We start from the raw sequence: 18,634 nt of genomic DNA on the forward strand, positions 1-18,634 counted from the left end.
AGCACATCTCTCTTCCCAGTGTCCCACTCTACCCAGCTCTGTGTCTCTCCTGACTCCTCTCTGACATTCATTTGTTTGTTCATTGTCTATCTCCCATCATTACAGTGTAAGTTCTGAGAAAAGAAAAGAACTTTCATTTGAGGAATGCAAGTCCTTTTAATTATCAGACCCAAAGAGACATTAAAAGAGATCACAATCATGCCTCACTCTTCCCTTTGAGCTATGTATTCATCTCTTGAGACCGCTTACTTTTGCCACAAGTAGCTATAAATTAACCTAATAATGCCATACAGAACACTATAACCCACGCCCTATAGTTTAACAATTTATAGCCAATCACTAACCAATGTTATTTCTGTAAACCAATAAGAATTCCTGACAAAAAACTTTGTAGCAGTCCACTCCCTGTCAGCTTTTTTTGCCGTTAAAAATCCCCTTGTAACTGCTGCTAATTGGAGTGTATATTCAGGGCAACTTGAGTCTATGCTCCTGGGTTGCAATCCTCAAGCTTGGCTCAAATAAATTTTCCATGTATATTAATTTTGCCTCAGCTTCTTCCTTTTAGGTGCGCAGTTCCATGAAAGCGGGGACGTTGTTTTGTTTCCTGCTGTATCCCCAGGTTTTGATGTAATTTCAGACACATGGAAAATGTTCAATACATATTTTTTGCATGAATGAAAGATTTTTATGGTTGAGAAAACCGAGGCCCAGAGAAGGCAAATGATTTCCCCAAAGGCACAGAGTTGGTGCCTGCAGAAGCTCAGGGGAATCAAACACCCTGCTTTCTGGTCCCCTGTTGGTCTTGATGCAGAGCCCATTTGCCTCTGAAGCTGAATTGGGGCTTCTGCTTCAGGTCCATAACAGGGCCAGGTGACCCCAGAGGTGCCTTCAATTTTTGAGATTCGATTATCCACTGTTAAGGATCTATTTTAGTGAGGGAATCATAGAGGCTCTGAGAAACGCAAGGTTTTGGTCATCCTTCAGGTGATCACATGATTCTGGGAGCCAGACCCTTTGCGAGGAGTGCTGACAGGATACTGTTCAAATAGAAGTCCCAACCAGTGTCTCTTTTGGGGAGGTAGAACATTAATCTGATCCTCAAAATATGAAATATTCCCCAGTTTGCAAATGAATGCAGGATGTGTTTGCATAGCGACCACCAAGAGAGCAGTATTATGTGGAGAGGAACAAAAAGACAAAGCTCCCTGGTTCAATTTGGGGAGCTGATGGCTCTGCTCTCCCCAGGAGGTTGCCTCTGTGTAGCTAATTACAATGAGTAAAGGAAATGGGAAAGTGAGTGCCGATGAAGTGATCTTTCTCCTCCCCCAGGTTCCTGCTTTACAAAGAGCTGGTCTTTTGGTTTTAGAACCCTGGGGGCTGGCAAGATGGGCTCTATCATGCCCAGCTGGATGGGCACATTCTCCTAATATCAGGTCACTGCTAGAGCAGCATTCGTGTTGTGTTTGTGGCAGGGAGGTGTGTGGCGTGGGATGCTACAGAGAGTGAGGCTGGTGGGGTGGGGGGGGGGCGGTAACATGCTTCAGAGAGTTAATAGACCACATTTGATTCACATTTGAATAGCATTTAGCAATTTACAAAAGGCTTTTGTCTATCTCATCTCATTGAGTTTTTACACCATTTTAAATGTAAAGAAATGGTAGCTCAAAAAGGTGTGCTGACCTGCCATGCATTGCAGTTACAGGAGGCTTTGCTGGGATTTTAAGCTAAATCTTCTCATTCCAAAATCCTTGTTCTTTCCATATCCCTTGGGCAAACGGAGACATCTTTCCTGATGTCTCTAAGGAAGAGGCAAAAGAGGGAAAGGGACAGATGCCCACTGCTCCCCTTTCTCTAGGCTAACAAAAGCTCACCTTTACTGGGTATTCACTTGCTAGGAACTCTGCTAAGCATTTTCCATGGGATAGTAACTATTACTAGTCCACTTCACAGAGGAGAAAAGAGACATGCAGAGAGGTAAAGCAACTCACCCAAGGAGCAAATGGTGAAGGCAGGGTTTTAGCACTACCTGTACTAATCAGGATAGGATATACTGTGTTGCAGTAACAAACAACCACAAAATTTCAATATCTTAACAAAGATTCATTTCTCCCTCAAACTACATATTCACCATGGGTTGGCTAAAGGGCACGGGACCCAGCCAGACAGATTCCACTATGACAAAGCCATACCATTTGGAATAAACGGGCTCCTGTCACTAGGGCAGAGGAAGATAATGCTGGAGGATCTCACACGAGCAATTAAATGCTTTGGTCTGGAAGTGACATGCCACTTCTGTTTATAGTCAGCTTGGCCTTGTCTAACAGCCAGGGAACTCAGAAACAGAGAATTCAATATGAATAAGTACTGGTCATGTCTATCGGCTTGGTAGACCGACTTAAACGTCCATGCTTTTAATCACCATGCTATACTACTTTATCAAGCATGAACTCTGTCAGGCCTCTGAGCCCAAGCCAAGCCATTGCATCCCCTGTGACTTGTACGTATACATCCAGATGGCCTGAAGTAACTGAAGATCCACAAAAGAAGTAAAAATAGCCTTAACTGATGACATTCCACCATTGTGATTTGTTTCTGCCCCACCCTAACTGATCAATGTAGTTTGTAATCTCCCCCACCCTTAAGAAGGTTCTTTGTAATTCTCCCCACCCTTGAGAATGTACTTTGTAAGATCCACCACTGCCCGCAAAACATTGCTCTTAACTTCACCACCTATCCCAAAACCTATAAGAACTAATGATAATCCACCACCCTTTGCTGACTCTCTTTTCGGACTCAGCCTGCCTGCACCCAGGTGAAATAAACAGCCATGTTGCTCACACAAAGCCTGTTTAGTGGTCTCTTCACACAGACGCGCATGGAAAACTCCTCTAGGTTAAAGTCCTTTTATGTATTGTGTTTATGGGTTTGCTTCTCAAACTCCCTCTTTCCTTCCCTCCATACCTACATTCCTCCAGCACATGCTGAGAAACTATATGCACTCTGTTGGGTGATGGATACTAAAATAAATGATACATGCTCTCTGCCTTTCAGTGACCTTCTTTTAGGAGGAAAGTGCTAATGTGTCATACACAACATCCTGTTATCAAAGCAGAAGGGCTATAAATGAGATGAGATCAGTGACATAATAGCTAACCCACGAGACTTCCAGGGAGGAAGAGAAGGTGAGTACTGAGTCAGGCAAGGCTTCCTGGAGGAGATGGCCTTTGGGCTGGGCCTTGAAGATAAGTAAAACTTAGAAATGGGAAAATAAAGGACTCCAGGCAGAGAAAAGAGCTTGGACAAAAGCACAGAGGGAGGAAAGTTCGGGGCATACCACAAACAAGGCATAATTCCATTTAACTGTGTTGAAATGTAGGGTAAGTGAAAGGGAGGGTTGTGAAATAAGTGAAAGATGTGGGGTCATCTCGTGGAGAAATTTGAACTCACACAGGAGTGTGTTTATGCCTGGGCCAATATCTCCTGTTGTGACGCAAAAGCCTCACAATGAGGGGTGGCTTTTACAACTTTGCAAAGCCAGATGATAAAGGGGCTGTGTCATTATTACTTATCCTCAGGCTGGAGGTGACTTAGAGGGGCTGGGGCTCCTATCACAGAAAGAGGCCTAATACACAGGGACAAGGTCCTGTGGCCTTTCTTGTGACTGAGAGTTGATTTAGGCCCTTGGAGCCTTATGTAGTGCCCTATACAGACTCGTCCCAAAGAACCTGCTGGCCCTGTGCTGGGGTCTGGGGATGTGGAGATGAATAAATGTATCCCAGGTGGACACATAACATAGGAAGCGCCCTACCTAGCACCACTTGGCCTAATAGTATTCACCTGTGCCTCCACATTTGCACAACTTTACTTCCTCTCCTGGTTTTTTCTCTTTTCCCTACTCTTTTCTGTTTGCTTTTGTATTCTATCAATGCCATTTTTACCTATGCCAGTGCAAGTTACCTCAAAGCAGGCTTCAAATATAACTGTACCTTGGCCTCTCATTCCCATCCAGATTGGATTCACCTTGGGCTACCTATAGGTTCTTGGTCCTGGCTACATGCCTCCAAACCCCAGGCCCCACGGCACCTTGCACACTCCCTCAGCTGCAGCTCCTGTGCCGTGACTTCTAGCCCTCTTGGAAATGGGTTGCATTATTTCGAAAGTATTTTTTCAGCTCTTATATCCTATCTTCCTCTCTGACTATGTTGGGTGTCCCTTGTGTACAAAAAAAGGCTACTGTAAACTGTCTTAAGTTTGCTTCTTTGTTAACTGGATGAAGAAAACAATAAACCCTATTTCTCTAATGATTTATGGTTTTAAAAAACATTATCTGGGCCAAGCACAGTGGATCACACCTGTAATCCCAGCCACTCCAGAGGCCGAGGTGGGTGGATTACTTGAACTCAGGAGTTCGAGACCAGCCTGGGCAACATAGTCTCTACAACAAAACAAAATAAAAGTCCAAAACAAAATAAAACAAAACAGTATCTGAAAAAGCATTATCTGAAAACAATTTCAGGTATCTGCAAACACTCCTGAGAAATGAGCAAAGTGAAACCCTTGGGAACTGAACTCAGAGAATTTAGGATTTCTCAGCAGGATGGCCTCTGTGTGTGTGCACTGCTGCACCATCTGTTTTTTCATTCTGCTTCACTACAAGTTCAAAAGGTTGGAGACCTTGTAACTTTGCTTTTTACCCAAACCACAGCATTTTAAATAAACAAAACCAGCTATTCTTACACACCTGTCCCAATTCCTTTGGGATCTAGATCTCAGATTCAAAAGTCTTCCCCTTTCCCATTCCCATAATGTGATTTGGCACAGAACATTTGGATGCTGTTTTCCAATAGCAGGAGCCTCCAGCTGTTTGTCCCTGAACTGCCATAATTGGCCTCAGGGTTCTGCACAAGTGGCAAACTAGAGAATACGTTTTTGCCCCACGGCCTGGAGGTGGCACAAACATTGCTTCTGCAATTTCAATCCAAACCTGTTTTTTCCCCAAACCAGGACTAACACCCAAAGCCAGGCAGGCTTTTAAGTAACTAGCCGTTAATTCATTAAATAACACAAAACATGGTACTTTTTAAAACATTTATATTTATATATATAAAAAAATTAAATATATATAATATATAGTGTGTTTGAGACTAAAAATATAGTACATAATATTTTTAAAAAAAAGGAAAAAAAGAATAGGAAAAGGTGTGAAGGACACACAGATACACATTGCTAAAAACCTACGATGGTTTGTCCTAACAAAAATAATATCTTTTTTTCTCTTCTCTTAATTATCATCATGGATCCATTTATTTCTGGGGTCTGGGTGGAGAAAATTCAACTGGAGCTAGAAATGGAGGTTGCAATGCCAAGAATGCCTGGGTAGAAAATGTGACCACAGGGAGCCCTGGGCCTCTTCTGGTGAAATTGGACGCCTCAAAATTTTCTGGGTCACTGTTGCTAATAAGATTGTGTGGAGTTTTATTGTATTGGGATTTTGGCTGCTCTTTCCCCAGAGTTAGGGTATTCTCTGGGGGGACAGCATCTGAAGAGCTCCAGTAGCAAACAGAAGAGCTCAGGGCCCATCAGTACTCAGCAAGGCCAGTAGTTGGGGCCAGCAAAAAAACACGGTAGGTACAGCAGACTGGCAGGAATGAGTGACAGTTCTATGCAAATGGAGTTATTATTATTATTATTGTTATTATTATTAAGGGCAGGTTTGTACCAGAACCGCCCAGTATGGCCTGTGACTTCTGCGCAGCAATTATTTCTCCAGGGACAGGGCCTGGAGCTCCCTCACAGTGATGCAAAAAAATGGGATTCCCCACTAACCCCCCCCCCCACACCCCCTTCCTACCAAACCACACATCTCTCAGTCCTCTCCAGCAGCCCAGAGGTGAGCATCAGGACCACGCTGACAAAGGTGAGCCAATGCCTTTCACAAAAAGCCTGGCCTTGAGGAGAGGAGGAGAAATACCATAGGGGGATAGGAGGAGGCCAAGAGAAGGGAATGGGATATTTAAATGCTAATTTTATAGCGTCTTCACAAAAATAAATGCCTTTCAATTACATCCCTTGGCCTGTGCACTTCAGTGTTCATTATGGCCTCGCCAGGGTCAGGAGCTTCACTAATCCTTTTGGGCGATTCTCAACATGCACAGTGGCCTGCAGAGGCACCAAGCAGTGGCCTGGCTCAGGTCAGACAGCACTAACTTGGGGAAGCCAGGATTTGTGAGGCCAGGGTGCTTGGGCAGGAACTGGAGTTCAGCAGTGGGGACAGAACCTTCCACACAGCAAAGAACAAGGCAGTTCGCTCCAAACGGGGCCTTGGCTTTAATGTGGTTTTCTTCAAACCCAAATGGCTGAACATTGCTATGAACATAGGTCATGTATATTGAGACACCGATTCCGTTTTATGGACCCCTGTGGCTCCTGACAGGTTAACGAGAGGGCACGAAACTCCAGTGCGACGTGCTCCATTTTGAAAGCAGATAAAGCTCCCCTCATCACAGTGAAGAGGAAAGTAGCCCCGCTGGAATAAGGGGAGAGCATACCGCCTGAAGACAGGGTGCTCAAACGGACGTTTTCATTTCAAGCAAGAAAGTGATAAGAGCACAGCACTGCTCCCATCCCTGGCCCCTTTCCTTTCTCACTTACTAGGCTTTTTGCTTCATGCAAACTCTGTGGCTGGAATTTGAGGGATCCAGATTTTAGGATATAGGGCGGATCCTTCACAAGGGAAGTGACCGTGGCTCAGCCAAAATCACAAGATCCTCCTCAAGATCCAGAATGTATTCCAAAGCTGTTGTACCCCTTTCCCTCCACCAGCTCCCCTTGCAAGCTGCTCCTTCTCAGGTGGGGCAGCTGTGCTTACTCCCCAACCTCTGGCTCCAAGCACCTTGGACTGCAGGCTTCACCTGTTTGGTGAGAAGAACAAGCTGTCCCTGGGCCAGAGGAATGTTCCTAAGGATCAGGGTGGAGGAAGGCTCCTCCCATTTTCCCCTACAGAAGGAGTGCCTGAAACCTAGGCACATAATAATATCCCTATGTGCATACTATGTCCTGCCCTGGCAAAAGACACCTTTGCAAACCCATCAGAAATGAGTGGGGAGCAGCACAGATGACCCGATAGCCAAAGGATAGCCCCACATCAATTTTACTCTGAGGTTTAGGGTGTATTTTGTGTTGCTGTTAGGGATAAAGGGGCCCCTGGTGGAAACTAATCCACAACACTTCTGACAAGATAATGAAGCCCATGGTGAAAGCTTCTTCGAACAGGAGAGAACCCCCACAACCAGCTCCCCAGCCCTCACCATGCTTGCTACTGTTCCCAGTTCCTTGCCAGCAATGGGCAGTCCCATCCCTACCCCCAACCCAATGGGTATAACAAAACCAGAATAGTTTTAGGTTTATGCAACCCCTCCCCCCCACCTTCATTTTACAGGCCAGACAAATTGGGGGCAATGAACAGAAAGTTAGGCCGAGATCTAACCTTTGCAGCTTCAGGACTGGGTCCTGGGTCTCCTGACCTTTAGTCCCTTGCTCTTTCCACTAAAACAAGCTGTCAAAGGTGATCAGGATCACCAACTACTGAGGCATCACCATGTTGCAGGACTCCAGGATTCGACAGCAAAGCTCTGTGATCAAGGACGCCTTCCACTCCCCAGAAAAGCTATTCCACTGGGCCCATCAGGTAGGTTCCAATTCAGATTCTGATGCACCAACATGTAAGTTACAGAGGGCAGAGACTACCTTGGTTGCTGATGCTTCCCTGTGCCTTCCAGGGTGCTTGTTTGACACCCAAGAGGCTCCAGTTAACTTGTTGAGTAGAGGACAGTGAAGTAGCTCTGTGTCAGGCTTCTGGAAACTAGGCTTCCTTTCTCAACAATTCTCCCTGCACCATTAGCTCAATTACCTAGTAACCTTAGGCCCTCTCTCCATCATTTCAGTAGAATGAAACTAATACTTAAGCTAAAAAGGGATAAATAAGAGAATCTAGCCAAACCCAAAACAAAAATGAATTATTTTTGGAATATGTATGTTTAAAAAGCCACCATCTTTAGACTTCAAGTCTTTGGATTCCCCATGGCTTCTGGTTTTTGTGAAAATAATAGAAATTTGCATGAATTTGTCTGTACAAGAACCTTAATTTCTTGACAGACCTTCCCACTGAGCTCTCATAAAAGGACTCTATAGAAAGGTATCAGCTTCCAGGGATGGAATACAGCTGGAAGCGTGTAAATGCCCCAGATAGGGCCCACTCCACAGGCGTTTTCCCTGCTGAAATGAAGGAGGATGCAGAGACTTCCTGCGAGGTTAAAATTAGAGCTACTTGCTTCCTGGGTATTATCTGGTCTTTCCTAGCAAGGGGTTGGCCAGGAATGTCGCACCCCAGACCCATCCGTAAGGGTGGTAATGGCCTGTGGCTGATGAGCATGTAACTCATTAAAGCGAACATGAATTATGAATGGTGACCACGGAGAAAGGGCGAGGAACATTTTGGGAACCGCACCAGAGGCCCTGTCTCCCATTGGGCTGGACATGCAGTTGGGGAGGCGGGAAACAGCCAACTCCAGACACTGCTTCTTAGGAAGGCGAGGCTGGGGCAGGGGTACAGGTTCTCCTTGGAGCGCCTGTTCTCTTTGGTCAGAAGGTGGTGGCTGAGAAACGGTCACATGGAAGGTGTGTGTTGGATGTGCGTGCACATGGAGGAGGAGAAATGACCCGTGGAATGCCTGCGGTGCCCTTCCGCGCCACCTTCTCCCGGTCAGCACATGTTCTCTGTCAGGGCCATTTCCAGGCCCCTTACCTTTCCAGGTCCCCTCACCCATCTCTCTCCTAACACTTTAACACTTAACAGTGTGTCCGAGGCTCACAAGTACCCACTCCCTGCACAGCCGCCCACGTAGGGTCGGTCATCCAAAGCTTGACACTCAAGGCACTGAAAGTGGAAGAAGGAATCTGATTGGTCCAAGAAAAAAAAAAAAGACACTTGAAAAACCAAAACCTGTCTCCCATACCCGCTGGAAGGTGGCCTCCAACCAACTGATGGGACATAGGAGAGTAGAGACTGAGAACCAGGCCCCCTCCGTAACCCTATCGGAGCCCACTGTGTGACAGGTCTGGCAACCTGAATGTTTAAAAATGAATTCAAAGTGCTTGGAGACTGAAAGAGTAATGGAGGGTGTTAGGAACCCCATGGAGAAGAATAGGTACTACCTTTCCTTTCCACTGGGACTTGCATTTGGGTGGGGGAATCCCTACAGCTTTTCTTCCCAAATGAGGTTTTCATTGTTTTTTGTTTTCTTTGAAAAAGAGCCTACAGCACCCCCACCCCTACCTCACCACTCCGCAAACCAGCTCAAGAGTTAAAGCCAGGAAGTGGGGCAGATTGGGGAGAGGAGGCTTGTGTGGCTCCCTCTAGTGTTGGTTCACTGCTGTGCAGCACACAGCAGTATCTGGGTCAATCAGGACATGGTCCTAGCCTTTCTTTCTCCACCAGGACCCTGACTTATCTGGCTGGCCCAGCATGGAGGAGAAGGAAAGCGGGCAGTGCTGCCGGGGGGATTCCTGGATCCCTCTGCATGCTGACAGACAGCTGTCCACAGTGGGTAGCCAAGGTGACTGGCATTTTGATCCCAGCTGAATGAAGGCTGGATTTGAATGCAGTGCCAGGGCTGTTCTGTAGACAAGAGTGATCATAAATCCAAGCTCCCTTCTGCAGTACCCTGAGGAAGAAGAGAGGCACCCAGGGCATGAATGCAGATAACAGAGGGACTGGCCAGGCTATCCTGTTTTCCACCTGTCTGTGCCACAGCCACCCACTCCCATACTTCATGTCCCTAGGCCAAAGCCTGCCCATCCCTGGGTACCCCCATTTCCACTTATGGGAGATCAGAGGGGTGGGCTAGAAAGGGAATGCTAAAAAGTGCCCCCTCTGCTCTCCCTAACCTTCACCTTCCCTGTCCCCATTCTAGGGTCAGGCAAGAGTGCAGGTCAGAAGAGACACATCCTCCCGAAGAAGAGGGAAGGGCAGGCCCAGGAGGCTGGGGCATGCACAGAGCACCATCCTCGGGACGGGGTGTTTCTGGGAGACCTGCTCCCCACCTGCCACGGTGGGAGGAAGAAGGCTGGTCCGAGAAGGGAGCAATGAGCAATGCCCCTGAATATCAGGGAACAGCTGTGAAAGCCTTCTCCTCTGCCCCGCAGAGATGCCCCAGCCAGGCTCTGGCCCCTACACGTGAGTCTGCATGCGCTGCTGGAATCGCTGGCCGTAGTCCGAGTGCTGGGAGGTGTAGGAAAATCGAGTGGCTGTGGCGTACTTGCCAATGGGGTCATACGCCTCATATGGGGTCCGCTCCAGGCCAGAGGGTGGGGCCTGGGGGTAGCCCAGTCGGTAGGTGGGGTACCCAGCTGCCCCAGGGAAGGGATGGGAGTTGAACTTCTCATAGTTCTCATATGACAGCTGGCTGGTTGTGTCGGTGCCAGCTGGGGCAGCAGGGCCAGGGGGTGTGGGCTCAGGGCCATAGTCAGAGGCAGGGGCCCGGCTATAGGTGTTGAGCTGGGCATAGCCGCTGGAGTGGGAGAGACGGGATGAGGGGCGGCCGTCGAAGCGGGCAGGGCCAGGGGCACGGTAGTCAGCATACAGCACTGCCCTGGAAGACGGGCGGTCTTCATGGGCACGCACGTTGTAGTAGCCATTGGTGGGGTCCTGGGGGCAATGAGAGAAGAGGATGGAGGCAGTGTTCCTTCTTGGGTGGGGATCAAGTCTCACCGTGGCCTTCTGGGCCTCTTCCTCCAGCTCTCCCTATGTCCCTATCTAGCATTCCACCTCCTCTGCTCCTTCAAAAACCCTCCCAACCACTCCTCCCCAAGTCTGTCCTCACCTCCCTGCTACAGGACCTCAGAAACCCACTGGCCCACCAGCCCTCATGCCCTGGCCCCTTCCCCCTTTCCCACCTTCATCTCATACTCCTCTCGGGTGTCGATGGTGTCGCAGCGCAGGTCCTGCTTCAGATCCACATCATCCTTGAATGACTGCAGAGCAGCAGGAGTGGGGCGTCAGCAGACGGAAGCTCTGCTCTTTTCATCCCTCACCAACCCCTCCCCACGCTCAGAGGCCACCTGCTCACGGGAGGGGTCTGAGGTCAAGGGCAGACTTGAGTTCTGGTCCTCTCAGCAGAGGCTCTGGGATGTGGTGGGAAGAGGCCAGAGACCTTGGTTCGAGCACTAGTTTGGTTGCTAACATGTAATGTGACCTTGTATATGTCACTGCCCCTCTCCAGGGCTGTTTCCTCATCTCAGCAATGAGGCAGATGGACCAGAAAGCCTCTGGGGGCTTCCAACTTTCACACTCTGTGGGGCAAAGGAAGTCTTTGGAGAACCCCAGCTGCCTATCCTCTGCTGGAGGAAACTAGCCTGGGGTGTGTGTGAGAGAATGTGTGTGAGTGTGGGAGAGTGTGTGTGGCAGGACCAGGGAAGGTCGACTGAGGAAGGAGAGAATGACCACGGTTATTAGAGATCTGGGATGGAGCTGGTCCTCAGAGGGTGGAGAAGGCAGGAGGTCAGCGAGGAGCAGGACCCTCACCGAGTAGATGGCCTTCATGACCCGGGTTGCTGTGGAGACGCTGGCGGTGTCATCCTCCCGGTCAGAATGCATCGTAAGTGGCTCTCGGTTCACTGTCTCCACCTTGATATCCAGCTTCCTCAGGGTCACGTCCTTGCGACCTGGGATGGGAGAGGCAGCCTGGAACAAGTGCTTCTTTCTGGCCTCTGCAGCGGCTGCTTCTGGCTCCCTCTGGCTCCCTCTGGGCTGGAGCTCAACGGCCAACCTCCCATCCATCCCGAGCACTGCCTGTCATGGCCCCGGAAGAGCCAGGGGAAGGCTGTGGGCTGCACAGGGCCCATACTCACTGCCTTTGCGGCGCCGGTAGAGGAAGAATACCAAGGCGATGAAGAAGAAGATGAGCAGGATGCTCGCGCCGATGGTGGCCCCAGCTATGATGCCCACAGGTAACACCTCTTTCGATGGGGAAGGAAAGGTGGAGGGGTGAGGCTGGAGTTATACTGGGAGCTAAGCTCAGTGCTGGCTAAAGGCTAGGCCACAGCTAAAGAGGCAACCTTGGCTTGTGTACAGGGCTAAGTTTTGACTGAGCCTGGGGACAGTGTTAGGTTTAAGTAAAGGTTGGATTAGAGAGGAAGGTCTGCATTGTGGTTGGATTTTGGTCTGTGCTCCAGCTCCATCAGAATGGAGATCATGGTCATGTCTCATCCCTGCAGCTGGGGCAGGAGTTTGCTCCTTGTCTTGGTTGTCTGTCGATCCCTATCCTTCAGCCCACGTGACTGTGATGCTTGGCCCCTCGCTCTTGTTTGAGGTCAGCTGTCTCCAAACTCTCCAGTCTGCCACCCGTGTTCCGACATCTTTCACTACTGTGCCATCCAAAATACCACTGTGACTGCCGCATGTGCACCTGTCTACTCAGGGCTCCAACAGTTTTCCATGGTTTCCTCTGCTTCCCAGAGCTGAGGAGGAGCTCAGGAATCCTGCTTCCAGCCTTCTCTCTCTTCCTAGCAGCCCTAGTTGAATCCAGATCCTGCTTATAGCTCTTCCCCTCTGAGATCCTTCCCTGCGGAGCCCCACGTTACTGTATCTACTCCATTCTTCCCCACCCCCAACCCCCTTGCTGGCATCCTCAGTTAAGACTGAAGTGATAGGCCGGGCGTGGTGGCTCACGCCTGTAATCCCAGCACTTTGGGAGGCCGAGGTGGGTGGGTCATGAGGTCAGGAGATCGAGACCATCTTGGCTAACACGGTGAAACCCCGTCTCCACTAAAAATACAAAAAATTAGCGAGGCATGGTGGTGGGTGCCTGTAGTCCCAGCTACTTTGGAGGCTGAGATAGGAGACTCGTTTGAACCTGGAAGGCACAGGTTGCAGTGAGCCAAGATCGCACCACTGCACTCCAGCCTGGGCGACAGAGCGAGATTCCATCTCAAAAAAAAGACCGAAGTGATGGGATGCTGTTATTTTCCATGCGGTTCCCCATCTCCTATGTCAAATGGTTAGTTCTCAAAAAATAAAACAACAACAAAATGCTATCTTTTCCTCCTTGGACTTGGTAGCTTCCAAAAGTCAAAGGAAGCTTTTATCATGTGAGAAGTGCCTTAAAGGAGAGAACACTTTTCTGCTATCAGAGTGACAATTCTTGAAGAGGTAGGGGAACCCATACTTACTGAACACCTATTATGTGCCAGGCATTTTGTAAATATTCTCTCATTTAATCCTCACTACAACCCAATGAGATGGGCAGTGTTATTCCCTTTTGCAATTCATATGATTCTCCTCCATCTGAATTAATTTGCTCCCACTCTGTAAGTCCCTCCACCACACTGAAAGTTTCTTGAGGTCAGGGACTGTGTCTTGTTCACAGCTCTTCCTGCAGCCCCTGGGGCACAGCCTAGCACATAGCAAATGCTCAATACACTTTAACGAGGTGAGGGAATTTCCCCAGTTGAGCATGGAGGCCAGGTTCTGGAGGGGAGGCCCAAGAGAGTTCTTTCCCTCTGATGCACAGACTCTGATAATAGGAATCAGAGGGGAGTAGCCCCAAACCCCTTTACTCTTGATCTCTCAGCCAGGACATCCCTCTGTGTGTCCCCTCCCTCAGAGCAGAGTCCAAGGGAAGGGCAGCAGCTGAGCCCTGCCCCTGGAGAAAAGAAGGAGCAGAATCCTCAGGCTGCCCTGCACCCCAGCTGGCAGGCAGCACTGCCAGTCACCTCGCTCTTCCAGCTGGATGATGGCTGTGCCCGGCCCAAAGCTGTTCCAGGCGGTGCAGTTGTAGTGAGTCTGAAAGTCGGCCTCCATGACATTGTTGATGGTAAGCGTGGATAGCACCCCACTGCCTGAGTTGGTCCTCTCCACTGTATAGCGTTCCAGGGTCCCCACCTCCAAGAAGTTCTCCTTCCAGGCCCATGCCTGCGGTGGAGAGGGAAGGAAGAAGGTAAGAAAGGGGCAGGGGGCAGAAGCCCCATGGCCACGTGTCCCCTGATCCACCCTCAAGGCACCCTCACCCCTATGTGCCATGTGTGCCCCACGAGCCCAGCCTAACACCTCCCTGTAACAAACCTAAGTCACACCTGCTACCTCACACCCTCGGCACTAACACTCCACTCAAGGAGAAGCAGTGGCTCCCAAGCATGGCTGACATCAGATTTACCTAGGGAGATTCTTTCAGATGTAGATATTTGGGACTTATGTTCTAAATAGGAATCTCCAGGGAGGAGGAGAATCTCTATTTTCATAATGATCACATGTGATGTGGATGCAGCTGATCCACTGAACCGACACTGGGAATCCCAGATGTTGTAGAAAAATTTCTGCATTTGTCCTCAAGAACGCTGGGCTCCTCTCCCCATCAAGCCCCTGTGTGGCCTCCCTGTCCCTCTCTAGGCCTCATTTTCTTCATCTATACAATGACAGAACCAGGCTAGGGCTAGACAATGCTCAAGATTTCTTCCAGCTCTGATAGTCTGTGATTCTAACTAAGCGTAACTCCATCTTTAGGTGTACCTTTAACCAACCCACACGACCTGCCTGGCTGGCTCTGAGACTGATCCACAGACTTATAATAGGCAGAACCCACAACGGGGTATTCCTGGACCCCTCCATCCCTGACCTCTCAGCCGGGCCATTCCCCTGCGTGGCCCCTTCCTCAGAGTGGAGCCTAAGGGAGGGGGAGCAGCTGAGAACTGGCTCCTTTCCAGGGATCAATCCTCCTAGATCTGCAAGGAAAGCCCCCCGGGAGGCCAGCCGCCTACTGCCCGGGCGGCCGTGGTAATGAAGTGTCCCTGGGCAGCCCTGGAGTTAGCCAAATGGTCATTAAATGTGATGAGGGGTTTGACAGTTAATAGTCACGGAAGGAATTAATGGCTCATGGTGTGGGGGAGAGGAGAAAGGAGGGAGGAGAGTGGCAAGGCAAAGGGGCTGGTAGGAGGAAGGCAGGAGGAGGGAGAGAAGAGTGGGCCAGGCAGGCAGGAGAACTGATGGGAAGGGAGGGAGACGGCAGGAGCCAGAGGAGGAGGAGACAGGGAAGGGGAGGGAGCAAGGAAAAGAGCAGGAGGTCAGTGACAGGGCAGATGAGGGAGAAAAGAGGGGAAGTGTTAGCCCAGGGGAGAGAGCGGGGAACTAACATGAATCGAGTGCTGGCCTAGACGTCTCACACCTGTTGCTGCCATGACTTCTCACAGCAACCCTATTAGGTAGGAGTTACTGGCTCTGTTTTATAGATGAATAAACTGAGGTTCAAAACATTAAGTGATCTGCTCAGGGACACACAACAAGTAAGGGAGGAGGTGGGATTTGAGCAGGTAAAGGGACAGAGGGACAGAAAGCAGAAGATTCGAGGATGGAAACGGGACAGGGAAGTTGAAGGAGCAAAACCAGCAGAAGTGAGAGGAGGCTGGGCCTGGGCAAACAAGCAGGGAGGGCTGGCTGTCCGCAGGCAGGTCCACCACTCACTATGCGGTCTGGGGGTGGTGTGCTCCCAATGAAACACTCCACCTTGCCACCGTCACCCCTCACAGCGTATTGCACTGCCTCACTGGAGATGATGGGGGGCCCTGCAAGCAAGAAGACACAAGTCAGAACCAGTTAAAAACTGCAGTACCAGCCCGCCCAGGCCCGGCTGCCTCTCAGGCCATTCACTCACCGTTCACATAGAGCGGCACCTCCCGCTCAGCCACTCCGATTCGAGGCACGATGGCCCGACAGGTGTAAGTGCCAGCATCTGCCTGAGTCACCGACTTCAGCAGCAGCTGGTTGCTGTTACTCAGGACCTGGGCAGAGAGAGCAGCCTCTGGTGGGGAGCCAGGAGGCCTGGGCCCCTAGGTCCATGAGGGCCCCACATCGGAGGCATTGGAAAGAAAGCAGGAAGGGCCACAAGTGAATTCCCAGAAGGGAAATGGGGTTCCCGAGTCCATTTTGGTCCATGCTCTGACTCTACACAGGTTGGCATGTAAATACACCATCTCTGCAAGTGTGGGCAGGGATGGGGTGGAGGCCAGAGAGGGCAGGTGAAGGCTGCAATCATTTTAGGAGGACGCAGCCTCTTCTGATGATCTGTTCTAGTGTTTTCATTGCCAAATGATGTAGGACGTTTTACTCTGAAATTCCTCTTCCTGCAATTCTGGCCCAAATGGTCTAATGGGGGTCTCTGCAGAGCTGTAGACTCCAGCCTTCTTTAGTGAATCGCCTCAGCTTCCCCACCTCCCTGTGCAGCATTATTTACCAGACCTTTGCCACTGCAGTAGGCCCTCCCCAGGCCCTCTCCCCTCCTCCCACCCCACCCTGCTTCCCATGCACAGATGAGTTTGTCCCCCAAGTGCTTCTGAACTGGGCAGCTGTCCTGTGAGAAGAGGTGGGGATAACTGTAAGCACTTTCTCCTCCAAATCCCAAGACCCTAGAAATAGCCCAGGTTCAAAGACAATGCTGCAGCCTCCCATCTACTCCCATCTGTGGCCGCACCCCTTCCTCCCAGCATTCAGAATAGGCAGTAAGAGTCTTACCATATTTGAGTCCTTTTTGGTCCAGGTGAGAGTGAGGGGGGGATTCCCAACCCAGACACAGGTGAGGGTCACATCAGAGCCAATGTCTGTGGTTGTGGGTTTGGGGTCAACTACAATCCGGGGAGCAACTGTAAGGGAGAAAGAAGCCACTCGTTAGGGTCTCAAGCTCATGGGGTTAACTCCAATCAATCTTCCTCCTGCCCTGCTACCTCCCCATTCATGGAGCAGTCCCCGACTCTGCCCCAGGCCCTTTGGGGGCCCCTGCTCTCTGTCCCCATCCCTGCCCTCCCAGCTACTCACAGTGGACATTTACTAAAGTGCTGACATTGGTGCTCCCCACTTTGTTGTGAACCTCACAAGACACAGGCTCCGTGAAAAAGGAATAATCCACATTTGTCTCATAGCGACTCTCGTGGGCGTCTTCAATCAAGAAACCCCCTTTGGCCCACCTGGGGGAGGAGGCAACACAGAGGTGGGATCAGGCCTCAGACCCTCTCAACTACATCCATGACACTTGGCCTCCCCAGTACAGCCTCCAACCCCGAACTCTTCCGTATCACTCCCCAGAGCGCTCCCAGCCTCTGACCCCCTCACCTGTAGCCCAAGATCTCGGGGTTGGCTGTGGCCTGGCAGGTAAAGACAACACGCTCACCCTCCTGCACCGTCTGTGGCTCAATGGACAGGGTCACTGTAGGAGGGTCTGCAAAGTAGAGCACAGGGAGTCAGGGTCTTTTCTGTCCCTTGAGTTTCTTTTTTTCTCCCTAACACATACACTCAGACCTGACCACTCTGGCGGGGATCTGGGAATTTGAGGTTGCAGCGTATCAGCTCCAGTTAACACCCTGTCTTCCTCACCTTTTGCACATGGAGCCTCTAGGGGGCCTGCTAGGGTGACCACCCATGAAGGCACCAAAGGGACAAATAACGTAATGGACTAATGACCCACTGTGGCCACTAGGCGTCAGTGTGAGCTTGCTTGGCTCACTAAAAGGGACGGGGTGTGGGCATTCCCAGTTGCTGCCCACACCCCCATGGTTCCCTGGGCAGAGACAATTTATTACACACCTACCAGGTAAGAATACTCCATGCTAGATGCTCTTCTGCTATATCTCATTTAATGCTCACAACCCCAGGAAGCAGGTCCAGGTCCACAATCCCTTATTTGAAACCCTTAGGACTAGATGCATTTCAGAATTTAGAATTTTTCAAATTTAGAAAGGCAATGGTTGTGCATAGAGCATTTACTGTGTAAGATCCCCAGCAGCGTCTGGGCCACATCCCATAGTCACACATATGAATACATCTGCAGTGAAACTTAAGACTAAATTAAATAAAAGACTATGAAGAGCCTTGGTTCAGGCTGCACCACCAAACCACTTTTAGTTTGAATAAGGGACTGTAGGCCAGTATTTTATCTTTTGCAATATACAGTATACAGAACTGGAAACCGAGGCCCAGAGAGTGTAAACCGTTGACTAATAACAGGCTGGTTTAGACCTGGGTACTGCCTGACTCCACAGCCAATGCTCTACCAGCCCTTAGTCCCCACGGTTCAATCCAGGGAATGAAAGATGTGAAGAAGGCAAGCATTTGTCCTGGGGACCATAGGGGTACTCTTAGTTTGTGCTTCTCAAAAGGCTGCCTACATTCCCCTCCCACCCCACTGCTCCAGACTGCTCCCCCCGGCCCACTCACGGTGCACGTCCAGCTCAATGGAAGTCTCCTTGCCACTAGGGATGGCTTCGTTCATGCTTCGGCAAGTGAAGACACGCCCAATGTCCAGGTCTGTGGGGTTGATGAGCAGTTGGCTCACAGTGGTCTCCCTCTTCCCATCCTTCAGCAATTCCTGGAACATGACAAGGGTAGGAGATATGGTCAAGCTAAAAGCCCCCTCCTCTGCTCTTAAGTTGACCTCACTCAGAGATGGGCTTGAGCTGGAGGGGTACTTTAACTTAAAGCTCAACCCCCTTCACTCCCACAACCTCTTCCCTGTGTGTGTGTGTGTGTGTGTGTGTGTGTGTGTGTGTGTGTTTAATCAATAGACTATTAATTATCTTTTAACTAAAAGTTATATAT

At 49.9% G+C, this 18,634-nt stretch overlaps 1 protein-coding gene and 1 pseudogene across 3 annotated transcripts in view; both read right to left on the reverse strand.

The window, feature by feature from the left end:
- Positions 1-6,303: 6,303 nt before the first annotated feature.
- LOC112134322 (uncharacterized) lies at positions 6,304-8,825 on the reverse strand (annotated as a pseudogene).
- Positions 8,826-9,232: 407 nt separating this feature from the next.
- The window catches only part of KIRREL1 (kirre like nephrin family adhesion molecule 1), a 102,914-nt gene continuing 93,512 nt past the window's right edge, over positions 9,233-18,634 (reverse strand). For 2 of the 3 annotated variants that reach the window (XM_063727269.1, XM_009242662.3), the window contains 11 exons: positions 18,254-18,404; positions 17,153-17,258; positions 16,859-17,007; positions 16,559-16,686; positions 15,702-15,876; positions 15,512-15,612; positions 13,771-13,969; positions 11,908-12,015; positions 11,582-11,721; positions 10,954-11,031; positions 9,233-10,705 (listed from right to left, as the gene is read on the reverse strand). In XM_063727269.1, the coding sequence (XP_063583339.1) occupies positions 10,229-10,705; positions 10,954-11,031; positions 11,582-11,721; positions 11,908-12,015; positions 13,771-13,969; positions 15,512-15,612; positions 15,702-15,876; positions 16,559-16,686; positions 16,859-17,007; positions 17,153-17,258; positions 18,254-18,404 (1,812 nt within the window). In that variant the 3' untranslated portion in view covers positions 9,233-10,228. The remainder of the gene's footprint in view (positions 10,706-10,953; positions 11,032-11,581; positions 11,722-11,907; positions 12,016-13,770; positions 13,970-15,511; positions 15,613-15,701; positions 15,877-16,558; positions 16,687-16,858; positions 17,008-17,152; positions 17,259-18,253; positions 18,405-18,634) is intronic. The other variant, XM_009242664.4, reaches the window with a different exon arrangement.

Source organism: Pongo abelii, chromosome 1, assembly GCF_028885655.2.
Source record: "Pongo abelii isolate AG06213 chromosome 1, NHGRI_mPonAbe1-v2.0_pri, whole genome shotgun sequence".
Classification (NCBI taxonomy): domain Eukaryota; kingdom Metazoa; phylum Chordata; class Mammalia; order Primates; family Hominidae; genus Pongo; species Pongo abelii.